This window comes from Monodelphis domestica, chromosome 4 (assembly GCF_027887165.1).
Source record: "Monodelphis domestica isolate mMonDom1 chromosome 4, mMonDom1.pri, whole genome shotgun sequence".
Taxonomy (NCBI): Eukaryota; Metazoa; Chordata; class Mammalia; order Didelphimorphia; family Didelphidae; genus Monodelphis; species Monodelphis domestica.
The window spans coordinates 206,386,753-206,405,681 of NC_077230.1; the positions used below are offsets into that span (position 1 = coordinate 206,386,753).

Consider the following 18,929-nt stretch of genomic DNA (forward strand, 5'->3'; position numbering starts at 1 on the left):
TTTCACGTTTCCTTCCACCCAAAAAGTACTTAGATTTTCTGATTGTACTTACCACAGAGCCAGGCATCAGCCCCATCTGACTTCCAAGTCCAGATTTTTCATCCAATCCAGCCATTTGAGAAGAAAATGGCTGCAAAATTACAAAATTGAGAATTTTATTATTAATATTAAATATTAATATTTTCCTCATAGAAAAAACACCTATACATTTCTAGATTTTCCTTTTTAATTTAAAAATTAACCCTGCACAACTCTATGAATTCCCTTTAAACTTAAAACTCAACAAAATATAATTTGACATGTTTACATTGCATTTCTAGAGAAGATAATTTTGCCTTTTTATATGAGTACAGAGTGCTCTTAAAAATATGCATTTTAGCATGTTGATTAAGAAATTAGTCTGAATTTCTGAAACCTAATAAGACTATTAGCTTTTCTGAAAAATATTCAGTCTATCTAAATGATGACATTTATATCCAGTTTTGTATTCTACAATCTTATTACACACTGATTATATCATTTTCTGAACAGATAACATCACTAGACTAAATATTTCAGAGATATTACTAAAATATTGAGATTAAGAAATCCACATTTTAGTTAATACAATTTGGTTTACATTACATTTCATTTTTTTGGAAATGGTTGATAAAGTTTGTTATAGTAAAAAGGTAAAAGTAAAAAAAAAGCTTTCTTTAAAACATTATTTTAAGATAAATGAACTGAAAGCTTTTCTTTGTAATACAAAATGAACCTTATAATTGACTTGGCCAAGTTTTTGCTAAAATTAATTTTCTTTCTTTCCACAGCTATATGGGCTTCCAGATGTCAATAAAGAAAGGATCCGTTTTATTTAACTATTTAAAGTCAATAAAGAGCCAAAGCCCATGATCACCAAGAAAATATTATCTACAAAGATGTATCTATAGTCATTTTTCTATTTAACTTCATGTTTTAGTACTCAAGGGTGCCCATGTTACAAGTTGTTACACTCATGATGACAAGTTCTTCTAAATGTTGCCTACATAAAATATACATATTCATGATCATCTAAACTCCAATGCTATGACTTAAAAAAAAATGGGCTATATAAGTTGCCAGAAATAGGGTTCCAGCATTACTTTTCATGTGAGAAAGAAAAGATAATTATATATTCAATTCACTCTCTCATCTTCCAGGATATTCTACCTCCTACATAGTAATGGAATAACCTTTTTCTCCTCAAGATATAAAAAATTTTACCATTTTTTCTGCTAAACCTTGAACTAATCTGAAAGGAAGCATCTTAGGGCAAGGTGCAATGATCTTGGAAGGCAAATCTAGATGCCAATTTAGGTGTATAACCATCCAGTTCCTACACAGTCTATGAGAGAGAGAGAGAGAGAGAGAGAGAGAGAGAGAGAGAGAGAGAGAGAGAGAGAGAGCTGTCTACATTCACTTTGATGAAAGAATTGCTTTTGTTTAAAAGCTGTGTAGACTCAGAGTTCTTTTATCACCCTTGAGGAAGAAAAATAAGATGGAAATTCTTAACTTCATGCAAAGGAGTCTATAGTTGCTGACCTCTTCATGTAAAGAAAAACCAGTTTGAATGTGATATGTTTGGAGACAAGTTTTAGGGAAATACCAAAAAGCTAGAAGAACTTAAGGCAATAGCAACATATATAATATCATGTATATACCAGCAATCTGTGTTTTTCATGTTTTCTTAAATGTTGTTATTCCTGATGATGGTTTTAAATTATAGCACACCTTCCAAGGGGCATAGTTCACAAAAAAGCTAATGCCTTACTGCCTCAAAAAATCTGCGGTTTCATCATTATAAACTCTATCTACATTAATATAGATCAGGACATAGTCTTCATGAAATAATCTGGAGCATAAATCTAGCTCTAGATGGTCAACATTCTGGTCATGTGCTTCTACCATGTTAAGTAGGTTGGTCCTTAGAGAAACATGTTCATGTGCACTTGAAACCTTTGTGTCTTGACAGAGCAAGACAGAACTTGAAAACTACTTGAATGATAATAATAGCCCACATTTAAGACTCACAAAGTACTTATGACATACTTAGAAAGTGTATTATTACTTCCATTCATAGACAAGGAAGGTAAGTCTCTGAGACATTAAGTGCAGCTAGGAAATAGAAGATGTGGGACTCAAAAGTCTCCATCAAGGCACAATGCCTCTCAAGAACCAAGGATTAGCTCCATACTATGATGAACTACCAAAGTAGGAAAAACTAATAAACAAAACAAAGACTAATCTTGTACAAATGCAGCATACCCGACTGATACCATCTGGCCCTGGGTGGGATGGATGTCCCGGGGGTCCAGGAGCACCAGGTTGGCCAGGAATTCCAGGCTCTCCATCTATTCCCTGGGGACCACGTGCACCCTAGAAAACAAGAGGAGGAAAAGACTAAATGATTTCCCAGGCTTACATGAGAGAAAAGAGCTCATGGATCATTTTCATCATGAAGATCATGTGGTAATGGACAGATATTTGTAGAATTCAATTGACATTCATATGGTTTGACAGACAATTCTGCCACATCACAAAAGTCAACATTTCACTGACTTTATGCTAGTGGAAGAACAATTTTGTCAAGAAATTTGCTATTAAACAAATTTATGGAAAGACTTTCAATATTCAAGAAATCATTTATTAAGTGCTCACTATACCAAGGACTGAGAATACAAAGAAAAAGAAAAAAAATCCATGACCTTGAGGAGCTTGCATTATAATAGGAAAGACAACATATATAACCAGTCATTATTACCTATATCCTTCAATACACTTTCACTAATATCATAAATTTTTGAACCATTTTTATTTCGGTTGATATACCACATAATCAGTGAGGCAATGTAGCGTAGCGACCAAAAAGCCATCTTTGAAGCCAAGAAAGGCTGGATTCAAGTTTTGTCTCTAACACATAGTGGGTATGTGACCCTGAGGAAGTCACTTAAACTCCCAGCATTTGGGATAACTCTTTAAGACTATAAATTTCAAAGATGTCACCTTGCATTGATAAGAGTTTTACTATCCCAATAAAATCAAAGAATCAATCTCAGTCTCTGCCCCTACCAAATAAGCATCCATTTAGAGAGCACTGGCTACTTAATGGTGGGGAATTTATAGAAAAAACTGACTACCTATTTATGCTTCAAAAATTAATCTCTCATTTCCAATACAACTACCTTAAAATCTTCTTATCACATTTTATTAGATTTTTCTATTCAGAGTATTTGCTGCACATAGCTAACTTACTCTCTTCTGCAAGTCATTTGTTTCAATATACTATGTTTAGGATATGTCTGTTAATCTGCTTAACTTCTATTTCAATTCAACTCATTCACTCAATTAAATTATTTTATATTTTATTATATTTCAATCAAAAATTGATCAATAATGGAAAGTACAGTGACATAAAGCCTAGCTTGTTGGAGGAGAAAGCAATCATAATTGTCCCAAATTCTACACCCCTGTGATCCCACATCAAATATCTGAGCTATCAACTATGGAAATATCCCTGAACACACCCATCATAAGCATGTTTTGCCTTTTCATTTTCATTCTTAAAATTCTTAAATCTTTGCTTTTAATACTAAGGGTCAAACAAAGTTCTTAAAAAGCAATAAGAAATTTATGATAAAAGGAATACTTAGAAGGGAATTGATAGTATAAAGGGAAAAAATAGAGAAGGGAATTCTGATGTGAGATAAGAGAACATAGAACATAAGCCATCAAAAAGAAAGCATTCTTTAAATTGATTAGTTGGTATATTTTCAAAGAAAAGAAAACTCAGCAGGGAGAAGTGGAAGTAGTAAAAGTAAGTTGTTCAAGTCTTAAAGATGGTTTAAAAAGACTTTAGTAGAGTAGAATTAGTACCTGCTAATACTACAAAACTTACATAATAAATAAATTTGCTTCTCATAACTAATTTTAAATTTATTTCCTCTGTGTTAAATAAAAATTCAGATTGCTAAATTAATCAAACTGGCTATTCCTTTTTCTGGTAGAAAAGATAAAATAATCTATGAAATGCATACTTGTGTTTTATTTCTATAATTTCTTAGGAAAGTATTCAAGAAATTCCCCTTGCCAATGGAGTATCTTCTTTATACAAAGCTGACTTTGATATCTAAGGGCCCAAGAGCAAATCTTTATAGTCAAAATCAAATGGAATTTCATATAATTACTAAAGACAAGGTGGGGGGGCATCCTATTTCTCCCCTTTTAGTGTCAGGACCTGTTGACACTAAAAAATATTCTACAATTGTCATCAAATATATATCCCTTAGTACTTTGTTTGTGTATAGTTATTTGTAAGTTCTCTTCCACCATTAGATTGAGACTTCATTGAAGGTAGGAACTTTCTTGTAATTTTTTTACAACCTCAGTAATTAGCACAGTGCTTGACACATACTAGTTGCTTAATAAAAGCTTACTGACTTGATAATTGATTACACCATATATGTCATACCATTATTTAGCGATAATTAGGTATTATGACATAAAGAAAGCAAAATAAAATATACAATTCCTGTTCCTGAAGAGATTTCATTTTGAAAGACTATATATATGTATATATATATGCATACATACATACATACATACATAAAATGCAGTATTTGATATTATTCTGCATCATCAAAGTGGAAGGGAATTTGGGGAACTAAAGAACAAGATATTACACTTCCCTATTCTATGATGTGGGAGAACCACTTTCTAGAAGTCTGATCTATAAATATCATACTTTGTGAATAGATCCAAATCAAATCTTGTCTAAAAAAGTATAGGCTACCACAGCTATAGAAGTGGAATTTTGAAAATAAAGGGAAAATGTCCTAAATAAGAAAATAAATATTCTAAAATTATCCTGGAGTAAACCTGGTAAATAAGACTGTTTCTAATAACAACAAAAAAGAATATTTAATAAATTCACGGATTCTCTCATCTTTGTGGAATGGATGATTCTGAAGAACAATTTTTATCAAAGTTCTAGAGTCAGCTAATGCATACACTGGAAACAAGACATCTTATGTCCATATTCTTAAAGTACATAAATAATTATTCATTTATATTTATATGCATTCATTTCATTAATTACAGTGCCACAAGCTTCTCGTTTCCCTGGTACAATTTAATTCAAAGTAATAAAAGGAATTTTCCACGTTGGCCACTAGATGGCAGCCTTTAAACATCCAGAGTTGACATACTAGCTCAGTCTCCCCTAGGTTTCCCAGAATCTTAGAATCACCTATCAATAAATTGAATCTTAGATTTTTTTTTATTTTTTATTACAATTTTTATGTTTTATCATAATTGTACATATAATTTTATATTATAATTTTATTATGATTATAATAAATTGAATAAAATCTCATCATGTAGTATTTGGGATATGTGTGGAAGAGTATATGTGGGAAGGCTGGGAGTTTTTGTGCAGAGGTAAGGAGGCAGGTATGGGCAAATAGAGGGGGAAGATTTTGTTAAAGGGAAGCGTAAAAAAAAGAAGAGGAGCAGATACTCAGGGCTATGTTTTTTCTAGGATCATTACTGATGAGCAAAAGCCCTAATTAGAAAGGCATAAAGAAATTGTTGAATATTAAATATAAAATTCAACCATCTTAAGTCCTTTGGACTTGAACTGTTAAAGTACCACCAGAGACTGAGGATGGCGATGGATAAATGTATCACACCAGGCTCTGGGTGGTCAGAATGTGGGGATAGGTAGTGTGGGGGTGATGAAATAAATCAGAATGTTGACTTGGGAAGCTATCAGCCAGGTGAAGGTGGTAAAACACTCAAGCATGAGAGGTGGAATGAGTTTTGTAGTGTGTAGGAAATACATTCATATGACTCATTCCTTTCCTTGCTCGGTCCCCTCCCTACATGTTTAGGGGGTCGAAAAGTTACAGTTGCAGACAATTCTCTAAAGTAGATACGTCCTAGAGAAGATACAAATCTGTTTATATACATTCTACTGAGTCATAGATTCATGATGACTTTACTCCTCAGAACATACTCTAATGTAAGGTGTGGAGGGTATATCATGGGAATATGAAAAGTCTGGCTGTTAGGAGTGAGAAAACAGGAAGAAAATATTCTTAGGTCCCCTGAGAAGCCAAGAGTATTAGTACTGAATATTAGTGGGGACAATAGTTAACAAGCTTTTTAATGTGTATTGTATTTATTCTCTGGATTCAATTCAAGTGAGCACAATAGATCATTTTACTCAAATGGCTTTAATTGTGCTACAGCAAGGACATTTTTTACAATGAAGAATAATTTTAATAGCCTCATAATTTTTATATATTCAATACTTAGAGTTACTGAGGAAATTAAGAAATTTAGTTCATAACCATACTTGAAAGAATTTAAATCATCTAATCTTTTTTTCCCTCTGATTTTACCTTTTAATGAATCCTATAGAATAGAAATACCACCTGTATGGGTCAGCATTATAAGATATTCTTGGCAAAATTCATTTCTAGTGAAATATAACATCTGAAAGCAATTCACTATACTATAATTTCCCTTCTAGGGTTCTTTGTTATTTTGAGATGGGATCTCAAGGATCCAGCACACAGCATCTATGTATATCTTATAAATAACCTTTTTTTATGGAGGAAGAGGGGTTGGACATGGGATTCTTTTAGTGTGGGGGGACCTCTTGGTGGAGAAATTGCTTTTACCAAAGTAGATGAGTAACTCTGTAAATGAGAGAATCAGAGAGATGTTTCAAGGACTGAGAGATAAAGTGATTTGCCTAAGATCATGTATAAATTATATATACATATATGCATATTTTAATGTAAGGCAGAACTATGCCTGCATAACCACTTCAAATAAAGAATAACTTGAAATGTTTAATTGCATAAGACAGACTAGAAACAAATATCCTGTTCTAAGACCATTGAAAATGTTGCAGGTTTGCCAGGCATGGGAATATTTCTATAGATGGAAAAGTCAATTAGAAACTTACAGGTCTTCCTTTAGGGCCTCGCTCTCCTCTTGGTCCTTGAGATCCTGGAGGTCCCTAATAACAATAAAGAGAAATTTATCATATTTATGTATACACATTTTATAAAATACTGCAAAGCTGAAAATTAAAATCTATTTTGATAAGAGGAAAAAAAGAAAACACATTAGAAAGTATTTTTATTTATATAATTTGAAAAATATAGAAAATAAAATTGTGTTATGAGGATAGTCCATTATTTCTAAAGAATGGTTCTAAATTTGTTTTCCCCAACCTATTAATATGGTTTATCAATATATCAATGCAACTGGTAGAAATTCTACCTGACACCTTAGAAGAGTTATTCAAATTCCCAAGAAAGTAATGGGAAATTTAGGGGAAAAAAGTATTTTAGCCAATTAATGACTTACACATCTTCAAATATTCTTTAATTAGTTCATCCACATCTTACTTGTGGATGGAATACCCATTTCATTTTCACAGATTTTAATTGCTATAGTTCCTTGCTCCAAAGAGTTCAGGATTCATGACTTCATTCATGTGGATTTTCCCTCTATCACATACCTAGATAAATGATTCCATGAGTTCCTCCTCCTATCTCCCACTGCCAAATGAAACCAGCAGTTGATGGCATTTACAAGCGAACTTTAGTCTGCTTTTCAGTTACAGACATTTGTCATTAAACCTATATCCTAGCAGAACCATCTCAAGCTTGGAATGTGCTGGCATACTTGTGGAGCACTTAATAGAACTTTCATGCCATTTTGAGATTTCAGAAGTGGACTTCTGTGGAGAGTTCAAAATTTTTCTAATAAATATCAAAACTTTAGCACTTTTCCTAAGTGGGGCAAGTATATGATTTCTATAGAAACTAACATAACTCTTGGAAAATTTTGATTTTTAGGGAAAAATGTTCTTCCATCTCTAACTTTTTCTACAAAACACACACTTCAATTGAAGATTGGAAGCATTTGAGAAGAGCAAAAGTATCATAACAAATCAGATCATAAACTCATTAAATTCAAAATCCTGGACAAGTTGAAACAGAGCTTTCTTATTGAATGGATTAGGACATGACAGATTCATAATTCACTAAGGCTAATTTATTTTGTTTTTTTTCTGTTATGTTTGTGTGTGTGTTTAAATATTGACACCTTTGGAACATAGCAGTTTATTTAAGGCTAAGTTCAGACCAATTTTGCAATATTTGATTAAAAACCCATTACTCACAGATTCCTTTTTCCTCCAAAAAGCTATCAACAATCCTGAACCAATTAGCAAAATCAATCAGAGGCATGAGGAAATAATGCTGAATTCTATTTTTTTTTCCTTTGACTATTCTCTATAACTCCACTACCAGAATGAAATTGTAACTAATCAAAGGCTCAGGTACATTGATTTTGTCAACTTGTGCAAGAATATTCTTAACTTTTTTTAGAATTTTGCTATAATATTTCCTAGCTATGCAGATGACTTTGAACATAAAATTTATAACCAGAAATTATAATTTTGCTTTGATAATAAAATTTTCATCCTACTCTCTCTAATACATGCAAATTAATTTCAACTAACATAATTTGATCTTTAAAGGTAAAAATATTTGACAAATTGATCTTTTATTTCATTTATTCCTGATTAAATTCTTTCTTTTAAAAAAATGTTTGAGAAATATTCAGGCTAACTCAGTTTTGCTTTGCTTTAAATTTTGGATGGATCCAATTGCTTTGGATTTTACCATACTCTCCTGAACACAATATTCTTTCTTAAAATTTTATTTAGTCAGTTTAGAACATTATTCCTTGGTTACAAGAATCATATTCTTTCCCTTCCCTCCCCCTACCCCTTCCAGTAGCCCATGTGCATTTCCACTGAGTTTTATATTTGTCCTGGATCAAATCCGATTTTCATATTGTTGATGTTTGCACTAGGATGATCATTTGGAGTCTATATCTCTAATCATATCCCCCTCAACCCATGTAATCAAGCAGTTGTTTCTCTTCTTTAACACAATATTCTTGCCATCACAATATTGTCAAAGAATATAAAATTACAAAAGTACTTACTGATGGTCCTGGGCGACCTCGTATCCCAGTTACCTAAACAAATAAAATCATCAGTATAAAATATTATTTTTCCTAGATTTCTAAGAATAAAGTAATGTGTATTTGAGAAAATTAACATGGGCTGTTATGATCTAGCAAAAGTCTTGTATATTTCTAAATCACTTCGACTATCTAAAATTGGCATGAAATGAAAGGCTAGGTGAATAAGAAATATTATCTAAACTTGTAGCATTTCATGACTCACAATAAACACTACATCAACATCTGCAGAAAATGACAAGAACTCACTTGCTCATTTAATGTTTGTGATTATCAGAAAGAGTGCCTAAGCAATGCATGTTTAATTTATCTTCCCTATATTATGTGACATTTACAAATCTTTCTTGCTCTATCCAAGAGAAATATCATCAGATTTCCAATTACCTATAAATCTAAAGATATTCTGTGAGAATTTCATCAGCCTTATTGATTTTTTCATTTCTTTCAATTTGAAATAATAAAACACTTTTCCACCTTTATCTCTGGATTGTAGAGTTATCATCAAAATATTATTCCCACATTTATGGCCTGCTCAAACTTCACTGCACAACTATGGAATGAAATTCATTTTTCAAATGCCATATTTTTTACCTTTGGCAAATAAAGTTGTAAAAAATTCAAGAACTTATTGTTTTAGATCCCAGTGATATCACTAACAAATAAACTCCTGCCTATATGGAGTTATACCAGTGTTATTTATTAACTCAAGAATTATTTTTACATGTTTTTCTAAATCAAAAAATAAAATATTAATTCTATAAACAATTATATTGGGAAGAAAGATAACTACTTACAACAGGTACTAATCCAGGTTCACCTTTTTGTCCCTATAAAGAAGAAAATTATTTGTTATCATTAATTATTATTTATTATGTTTTATACTAAATACCATCATTTTTATAATGGAAATGGGGAAATAGGTCCTTAATATTTTATGTGTAGCTAATTGCATATTAGGTAATGAAGTTTTTTTCTCTTTTAGCAAATATCAATGGGGACCCAATAAGAAAGGATTATAAAGAAGCAAAATCTTTCAATGCCTTCTTAATATCAATCTTTATTTTAACATTTTCATTCTTTGTCCCTGAACCACTCTCTTATAAAACTTCATCCTTTTCATGGGACCTTTAAATAAAATCATCAGATATTCTCAATTATATTATCCACCCAATCTCAATTAATAACATTTGAAGATTTAATGAATATGTTCTCCATTCCCTTATCCAGTTCATTTTTATAGATATTAACCCTAATAGGCCTCATAGGTGACCAATCTACTCTTCTCTTCCACACTGCCTCCTACTCCTTGTGCTTCTCCTGAATAGACCCCATTCTGTTAGACAGAAACCTCAATCTATTGTTTGCCAACCTAATTATAGCAATAAGGTTTTGATCATATTTACTAAGCCTGTCTATGAGAGTATAGTGTATGAATAAAATCATTTTCTGAAAGCAACATAGAATATATCTATTATCAAAAAAAATAAATTAGTTTAGCATGATTTAGCCTTCAAAAATCAATGCTATTCTCCTAAACTCTTCTACTCTATAGATTTGTAAAGGGTATTCAGGGAAGACTAGTGTCATTGGTGTGAGGGTTTTCCAAGCCCTTTAGAGGGCTGCTCAGCCACCTTTGGTATCTCTCTTTGAGCCCACTTTCACCTGTGGTTCCAAGATGCTATAGCATGTGCAGTGGCCACATTCAGTAAAACCATCTCAGAAGACAGGCAAAACCAGGTTGAGGGTAGCCAACAGCCCCAAAACACCAGTGAGTTAGGGGGACGTATACCCAAAGCATATGAAGATTTCCTCAGGCAGAATAGGCAGATGAGAACAATTATTTCCAATGTCCATTGAAAACAACTGAAACAGAAGTGGTGGAGCACTTAGAGCTTGGTCAGATATTGAAGATGTCAAAGTCATTCACTGAATTCTGGGCCTTCACCAGTCATCTTGACTTTTGTGTTCACACTGGATTTTGATGACTCTAGAAGAGAGATTGAGGCTGACAACTTTGTCCAAATCTCCTTCACTTAAATCCAGTTCAAGCCCAAGTCATCACTTCATGATGTCAATAGTACTCTTCAAAACAAAGTATTAACAGTTTAGACACTTAGAAATGTTCTTTCATGTTTACCTTAATCTCTTGAGTCTTCTGTTTGAATACCAAATTTTCTATTATGCTCTAGACTTTTCCTCAGGAATTCTTAGAAGTTCTCTAATTCATTAAATATTTCTTTTTCCTTGAAGGATTTTACTCAGTTTTGCTGGGTAGGTTATTCTTGGTTGTAATCTCAGGTCCTTTGCCTTCCAGAAGATTATATTCCAAGTCTTCTGATCCTTTAACACGCAATTCACTGAACTCTGTGTGATCCTGACTATGGTTCTATGATATTTGAATAATTTCCTTCTATATGCTTAAGGTATTTTCCCTTGTACCTTGGAGCTCTGGAATTCAGTTATAACATTCCTGGGAGTTTTCATTTTGGGATCACTTTCAGGAGGTGATTGCTAGATTCTTTCAATTTCTATTTTACCCTCTGGATCTATCAAAGCAGTTTTCTTTGATAATTTCTTAAAATATAATTTTTTGAAATATAATGAAAAGGCTCTTCATTATAGCTTTTTAGATATTCTAATAGTTCTTAAATCATCTCTCATGATCTGTTTTCCAAGTCAGTTCTTTTTCTGATGAGATATTTCACATTTCCTTCTTTCATTCTTAAGACTTTGTTTTATTGTTTCTTTATGTCTCATGGAGTCATTAGCTTCATTTCGCAATTCTAATTTCTAAGGAGTTATAATCTTCATTGAGATTTTGTACTTCTTTTTCCACTTGGTCAATTCTGCTTGCTTAATTTAAATTTATTTTTATTACATTAAAATATCTAGTTAACTCCCTTCCTTTCCTCACCTCCCTCTATCAGAGAAGGCATCATTTGACAAAAAGATATATGTATGGATAAAACTATGTCTTACTTATTTCTATTTATTAGTTCTTTCTCTGGGGTGAACATATACAACTCATTCTTCAAACAATATTTCTGTTGCTATATATAAGCATTGGCAAACCTTTTAGAGATTATGTACCCAAACTGCATCCTCAATCTGCCTGTGAGTCCCTCGCATTTCCCCAGAGAGAAGAGGGAAGATGTGCTCATTTTAGGCTGCTGAGTAGAGAGTAAAAGCATTTGAAAATTGTCCTCAGGCATGGTAAAGAGGGGGAACAGAGCAGCCCCCTCTAGCACATCAGGCCTACACCTTTACCAACATAGCTATGTATAATATTCTCTTGTTTCTGTTCATTTCACTTTTCATAATTTCATGTAGATTTTTCTATTTTTTCCCAAAATTAATCTGCTCATCATTTTTAGGGTGAATAATATTCAATCAAAATTATATGCCACAGACAGTTTGGCCTTTCCCCCAGTTGATGGCCATCCTTTCAATTCCCAGTTCTTTGCTACTACAAAGAGAGATGCTATAATTATTTTAGAACATAGAGGTTATTTTCCTTTTTCTGTTTTTAAGTTCTCCTAAGTAGATTTTTGTATTTCTTTTAACATTTGGACAATTCTGTTTTTTAAGGTTTTATTTTCTTCAATATTTTTATGTCTCTTTAACCAAGATATTAATTCTACTTTCATAATTTTCTTGCATCAATTTCATTTTTCAATTTTTTTCTCTATCACTTTTCTATTTCTTTAAGTTTTCCTAGGATTCAGGTTTTGGTTTGGATCCAATCAACATTTTTCATTGAGACTTTTTTTGGTAGTTATTTTTGCATTGTTTTCTTCTTCTGAGTTTATGTCTTAGGCTCCACTGCCAGAGTAATAATTATTTTTGATGTTATTTGCCCATTTTACCAGCCTGTTTCTTATATTTGAATTTTATGTAAACATTGGGAGTTACCTTGGAATTAGGGAGGCTCTGTACCAAGCTTTAAGATTTTTATACTACTTTTTTCAAAACTAGTTTTGTAGTCTTCAGATTTTTGTTGCTTCCAAAGTGGTGTGATCCTGTATGAGGTATAGTTATTGCTCTCCTGGTCTGCCCTTTGATCTTTTCCCATGAAGGGCCTATAGTTCCCTGAAGTTGCAAATGCTTGTATTCCTCTTTGCTTTGAAATGTGACCAGGGTCTCTCCTTCCTTGTTGTTGGCCACTGGTGATCCTCTCCAGCCTGCAACTGTGACCCAGAACTACATGTGAACAATAGAGTTGATAATCAGTGCCATCTTCACCCAGTGCCAGCAAAGGAAAGCCCTATAATCTCTTCCTGATCAGTTGTCTGACCCCCTTACCATCTCTGAGCTAAAAGCACTTCTGCTATTTTGGCCACTATTGCCACAGCCGTTGGTACCAAAGAAACATGTATAGACTTTAGATAGGCTTCCTGGACTTCTCCTGACATCAAATTTTCTAAGGCTGGAACAATATTGCACCCTGACATTTTTCTGACTGTCACTCCAAAATTTTATTTGAGGGATTACTTTAATGTTATATGGAAGAAAATGTTAGAAGAATTTAGCTGGATGGCAGCTCCTAACCCTTCATATTGACTCCTTTTTATTTTCAAACATTGGAAGAATTACTCCATGGATGAAGGATTAGATGTGTTCTGCTTGATTCTGGAGGGTAGAACTAAGAGCAATGGGTAGAAGTTACAGAGGAACACACTTAAACTTGTTGTCAGGGAATATACTTTCTAACACAGAATTATGTTAAAGTGGAATAAGTTGTCATGGATGGAGGTAGATTTTCCCTCATTTGAAATCTTCAAGCAAAGAGCAGATAACCATTTGTTAGGCATATTGTGGAGAGATTATTTTTCAAATGTGTATTAGATTACATAATCTCAGAAATTCTTTCTAACCTTGAGATTCTATGATTTTCTATGGGTCTGTGAATTGAATGTTTTTAATGAATATGAAGAGCAGTTTTTTTCCTGCGTCTATGAAATATTGACTAAGAGGATCAATTGCTAAAATAAAAGGATAAAATATGGCAATTCTTTACAAAATGGAAATAATTGAAACTAATTGTAATCTGTCAAAAACTTGCCATGGAGATTAGTGTTTTAGCCTCATTTAAGGTAAAATACATTGATCTAACAACCAAGAAGAATGCCCCATTAAAGCAGCAATTATAATTGGAAGCATATCAGAGATAGGAAAAATTAGACAAGAGAAGGCATGTTAGACACAGAGTGTTACATGGTATAATTTGGGGATGTCTAAACCAAAACAACAAGGATAAAAGCAAGGAACAGGACAATTTGTTTCAAGGATATCCCATGGTTGCCCATGACCTGTGGAGGAGAAATACCTCATAATCAAATTATCCTGGCATTAGGCAGTAGGCATAGAAGTATAGGCAATCAGATTCCTAACTTCAGAGAAACTGGAAAGCAGGTACCCATAATGCAGAAATTAATGGTGACTAGGGAATCAGGGATAGAATTCCAAACAATGGGGAGACTGGTGAAGGACATTCAAGAGTGGAACACAGAACAAAACTAGAAATTTGAATATAGAGAGGAAAAAAACATACACCTTGTTCCTGGAAATTGGTTAAAAGATCACCAAGAATAAAAAGTAGCTTAGACCTGGGCTCTAAGAGTGCAAGATTTTAATAGATCTATGACAAAGCAGATCACATTCTATCTTCAACTTCTCCCTCCATGAAATTCTTTCCTGACTTTTTCTAATCCTTCCTTAAGGCTTATATACAGCATACTGAAGCATCTTCTCTATATATTTTAATATTCCATGTATCTTATAGAATACTAAATTTAGAGCTGGAAACAAGCTTAAATGCCACCAAATTCAGCCCATTATTTTACAAATGATGTCAGAGGCACAAAGAAAGTTTCAACTAGACCAGGATCACAAAGGTAGTAAGTATTTGAGGTAGGTATAGAGTAAGTATTTGAACCCTGGTTTTCCTGACTCTAGTGCCCTGTCCATTACTTCACAATAAAGAATTTAAACTGTTCTTCTATTATCCCTCATTTTTTATATAAAACCAGCCCATATCCTTTTCCTGATATCAGGATCTGCATCAGTGAAGGAAGTACCTACATTGAAGGAATCGCTACTTTTTTTGAAGTTCTTAAAGTATGAAGGATGTATGTAGAATTGGTTTATGACTTCCTTAATGGCAGAGTAGGGTCCAGGTCTATCCTCTCTGTGACAGTCATAGGGAGGCAGGAGTTGGCCCTAATCTCAGGTAAATTGAGGTTAAGGTAGAAGTAGGGTAAATTTCATTCACGGTAGGAATCTCTTCCTTTCATTTGAAATAGGGCATGGTTCTAGTTTCCATGGCAAATTCTGGTTAGAATAACAATTAATTTCAAATATCTCTACCAGATATGCTACATTAATAAAATTAATTAATATTCTTCAATAATTTAAGTGATGTCTTCTCTTTCTATGCAAGGTGAAAACAGATTTTTTAATATTTTTAATTTAAAAGTAATAATCATGTACATTTTATCTATCACCCATAGCAAGAACCTAGTCCATATATCAGAGGTACTCAATAAATAATTAAACAGAAATGAATTTTCCTGGAACTAGTATCCAATAATAATGATGATGATGATGATAATTACCTAGCTAGATTGGGCAGTAACTGGATGATAGTAATCCTAAGGTTTTCTGTTAGCAGGGTATTTTGTTTCTTAAAAAAGAACTCTGAGATAAGCTTGGGTGCAGATTACAATGAATTAAATGTAAACAAAATAAACATGAACTTACCTTTCTTCCTCTACCTATGAAAAGAAAAGCATAAATATATTATTATTATTACTGAAAAAAATCTAGCTGAATACTTGCAAACACCATACTTTTAAATAATTTTTTAATCCATGTTAACTATGAAACAGCTTAAAGTTATGGGCAAAAATTCACTTAATTTAAGACTTTACTCTGAGAAGTCAGAATTATTTAAACTTATGGCTAGGTAAAAGTTTCAGAGTAATATAACATATTAAATACTTTTGCAACTTCCAATGTTATTAAGCCAATCACTAAATAATACTTAGGTGGCCTTCATTAAAGTATTGAATTGTAAATAGAACTCATACATATGAACTATTCATTTATAATGGATAGGAGAGCTAGGTAGTATAGTGAAAGTGTAAAGAGAGCACCAGGCCTGGAGTCAGGAAAACCTGAATTCAAATTCAGTCTCACAGGCTTATTAGATGTGTGACTCTGCTTGCCACAAGTTCTCCTCATCTATAAAGCAAGCTGGGAGAAGGAAATGGCAAACCACTCCAGGATCTTTGCCAAAAAAAGAAAAAAAAGAAAAAAAAACAGCAAATGGGGTCACAGAAAGTCAGACACCACTGAAACAACTGAATAACAAGAAAATGTGCTTACATTTAGAATTTGACTTTTGGTCAAAAGTTTAATAAAAATAATACAAATTTATTATTGCCAATTTATAGGATGTGTCACTTTTAAAAATATTTTTCACAAAATTACAGAGGCGATCAGAGATTTAGAGCTGGGGGATGACCTTAAGAGTCATACATTTTTCTAATCTCCTTTCTTCCCAATTGCTCCTATCAAATCATTTATACATTCTTCCTGTTAAGTAGCTATATAGCCCCTGCTTAGTCTGTCATGGGAATTCACTACTGGGGCAATTAATTCAATTCCTCAGTAGCATAGGCGACCAAGAAGTTCTTCATATTAAACTAAATTCTATGACCTTATAACTCCAGTCAAATGGCCTTGGTTCTGCTCTCTGAGACTAAGCAGAACAAGCCTTATCAACTTCCCACTTACCAACTCATTAAATATTTGTGATTTTCTAGGAAAATTGTTTACTTTTAAATCTGACACCTCAAACTTTTAACTTCATTCTATTGCAAATGCAAGATAAAAATCACAAGCGAGTACAGCCACCTTATTTTCAGATATATATATATGTATATATATATATATATATATATATATATATTTCTTTTTCTTTTTTTTCAAACCCTTACCTTCTGTCTTGGAAGCAATACTGTGTATTGGTTAAAAGGCAGAAGAGTGGAAAGGACTAGGGAATGGGGGTCAAGTGACTTGATCAGGTTCACATATCTAGGAAATGTCTGAGGACAGATTTGAACCCAGGTCCTCTCCATTCCCAGCCTAGCATGCCATACATTGATCCATATAGCTATACCCCCCTCCACCTCCTTCAAAGAGAAAGCAGATGAAGTAAAAAATTCATATCTGATGAACTAAGCCTAAATGGCTTCTAAAGATAGACAGTTTTTGCTAATCAACCCACCGAGTAAAATAGCAAATTTCCAGAATTCTTACCAAAACCTGGATTATTGCCACCACCAGCTGTATTTGGGCAGACAGGACAGCATTCTCCAGAAGGAGTAATTGGATCTGCACAATCTAAGACTTCCTGGCACTGGATCTGGTCACAAAGAATGGCTCCATTATCACAGACACAGATCTGACAAGGGGCTGGTTTCCAAATATCCCTGTTCAAGTACATTTGACCATTTTGTGTGCAGGCTATTTCTTGGTCATATCCATCTAGGGGGGAAAAAAGAAGAATAGGGCGTGTTATTGATACTCTGAAATTTCTGAATCCAGTGATAATCATGAAGAAAATCATTAATCAACATTTTCTAAGAAGGCAAATAGGAAGGAAGAAAAGAAGGGAAGAAGGAAGAAAATAAGACAGGAAGGAAGGCTGGAAGGCAGGAAGGGAGGGAGAAAGGGAGAGAGGGAATGAGGGTGGGAGGGAGTGAGGGAAGGAGGAAGGATAGAAGGAAGGAAGGATAGAAGGAAGGAAGGCAGGAAGGAAGGCAGGAAGGAAGGAAGGAAGGAAGGAAGGAAGGAAGGAAGGTAGGAAAGAACGAAGGAACGAAGGGAGAGAGTGAGTGAGGGAGGGAGGGAGGGAGGAAAGAGAAAAAAGATAGGCAAAAATTGGGGAACTAAGATATTTCTATAAATGGAAAATCTCAATTAAAAACATAGTAGATAAATGAACCAATACCTAAATCCTGAAGGGATAAAGAGAAAAAGAATGATCAGAATAAGATGAATTTCCAGAAAGATGGAAATTTTGAAGCATATTTTAAAGGGCATAAAGTCAATTGAAGGTGGAGAGATCATTCAAGAAAAAAGGCTAGCACAGAGTTCTAAAAATTAATATGAAATGACAGCTCAAAGGAATGCCAATGTGGATGGCCTCAAAGTGAGTTAATATAAACTTTCTGTGATCTCATGGTGACTTTTTCTATACCACAAACTGTGACTCCATAAACTTCCTAGTGATTGATGAAACAGACCAAATAAGATGGAGGAAAACATCAAATAACATTGATGAACTAGCCAATGTATTTTAAAGCATACTTAAGTCCTTCAAGGATTCATTATTTTCTTCTATGTGGACATTTCATCTATGCAAGTAGACTAAATCCCCTCTATAACATAGTAGGAAGTTTCTTGAGCTACTTTCTTCAAAAATCACCACCTTCTGAGCCCAAACTTCTGGTGATGAGCCTATCTAATAGCAGAGTCTATCAACCAATGATACTGGAAGCATTTTAATGGGTGGAACCTGTCAAGGTTAGCACTCCACTGGGCAGAGCTTTCAAAATCCCACATTTCCCACCACATCACAGAGGCACAGGAAGAAGACTGAAACATACAATCAGGAAAAGCAGAATCTAATCCTGAGTTGCAAAGAAGACCCGTAAATAAAGTTTTCTCATAAACCCTGAGGTAAAAAGAAGACTCATTCTTTTCCCATGATTTCATCTTCTTTGCTTCAAAATCAGATTTTCATGAAGAAAAATAAGTATAAAATAACATAA

The 18,929-nt window shown here is 33.4% G+C and overlaps 1 protein-coding gene across 2 annotated transcripts in view; it reads right to left on the reverse strand.

The window, feature by feature from the left end:
- COL5A2 (collagen type V alpha 2 chain) overlaps positions 1–18,929 on the reverse strand; it is a 196,999-nt gene that overhangs the window by 73,803 nt on the left and 104,267 nt on the right. For both annotated transcript variants that reach the window (XM_056794115.1, XM_001378441.5), the window contains exons 2-8: positions 17,413–17,640; positions 15,850–15,863; positions 9,885–9,917; positions 9,052–9,084; positions 6,992–7,045; positions 2,284–2,394; positions 53–130 (exon numbers count right to left, since the gene is read on the reverse strand). In XM_056794115.1, coding sequence (XP_056650093.1) covers positions 53–130; positions 2,284–2,394; positions 6,992–7,045; positions 9,052–9,084; positions 9,885–9,917; positions 15,850–15,863; positions 17,413–17,640 — 551 coding nt within the window. The remainder of the gene's footprint in view (positions 1–52; positions 131–2,283; positions 2,395–6,991; positions 7,046–9,051; positions 9,085–9,884; positions 9,918–15,849; positions 15,864–17,412; positions 17,641–18,929) is intronic.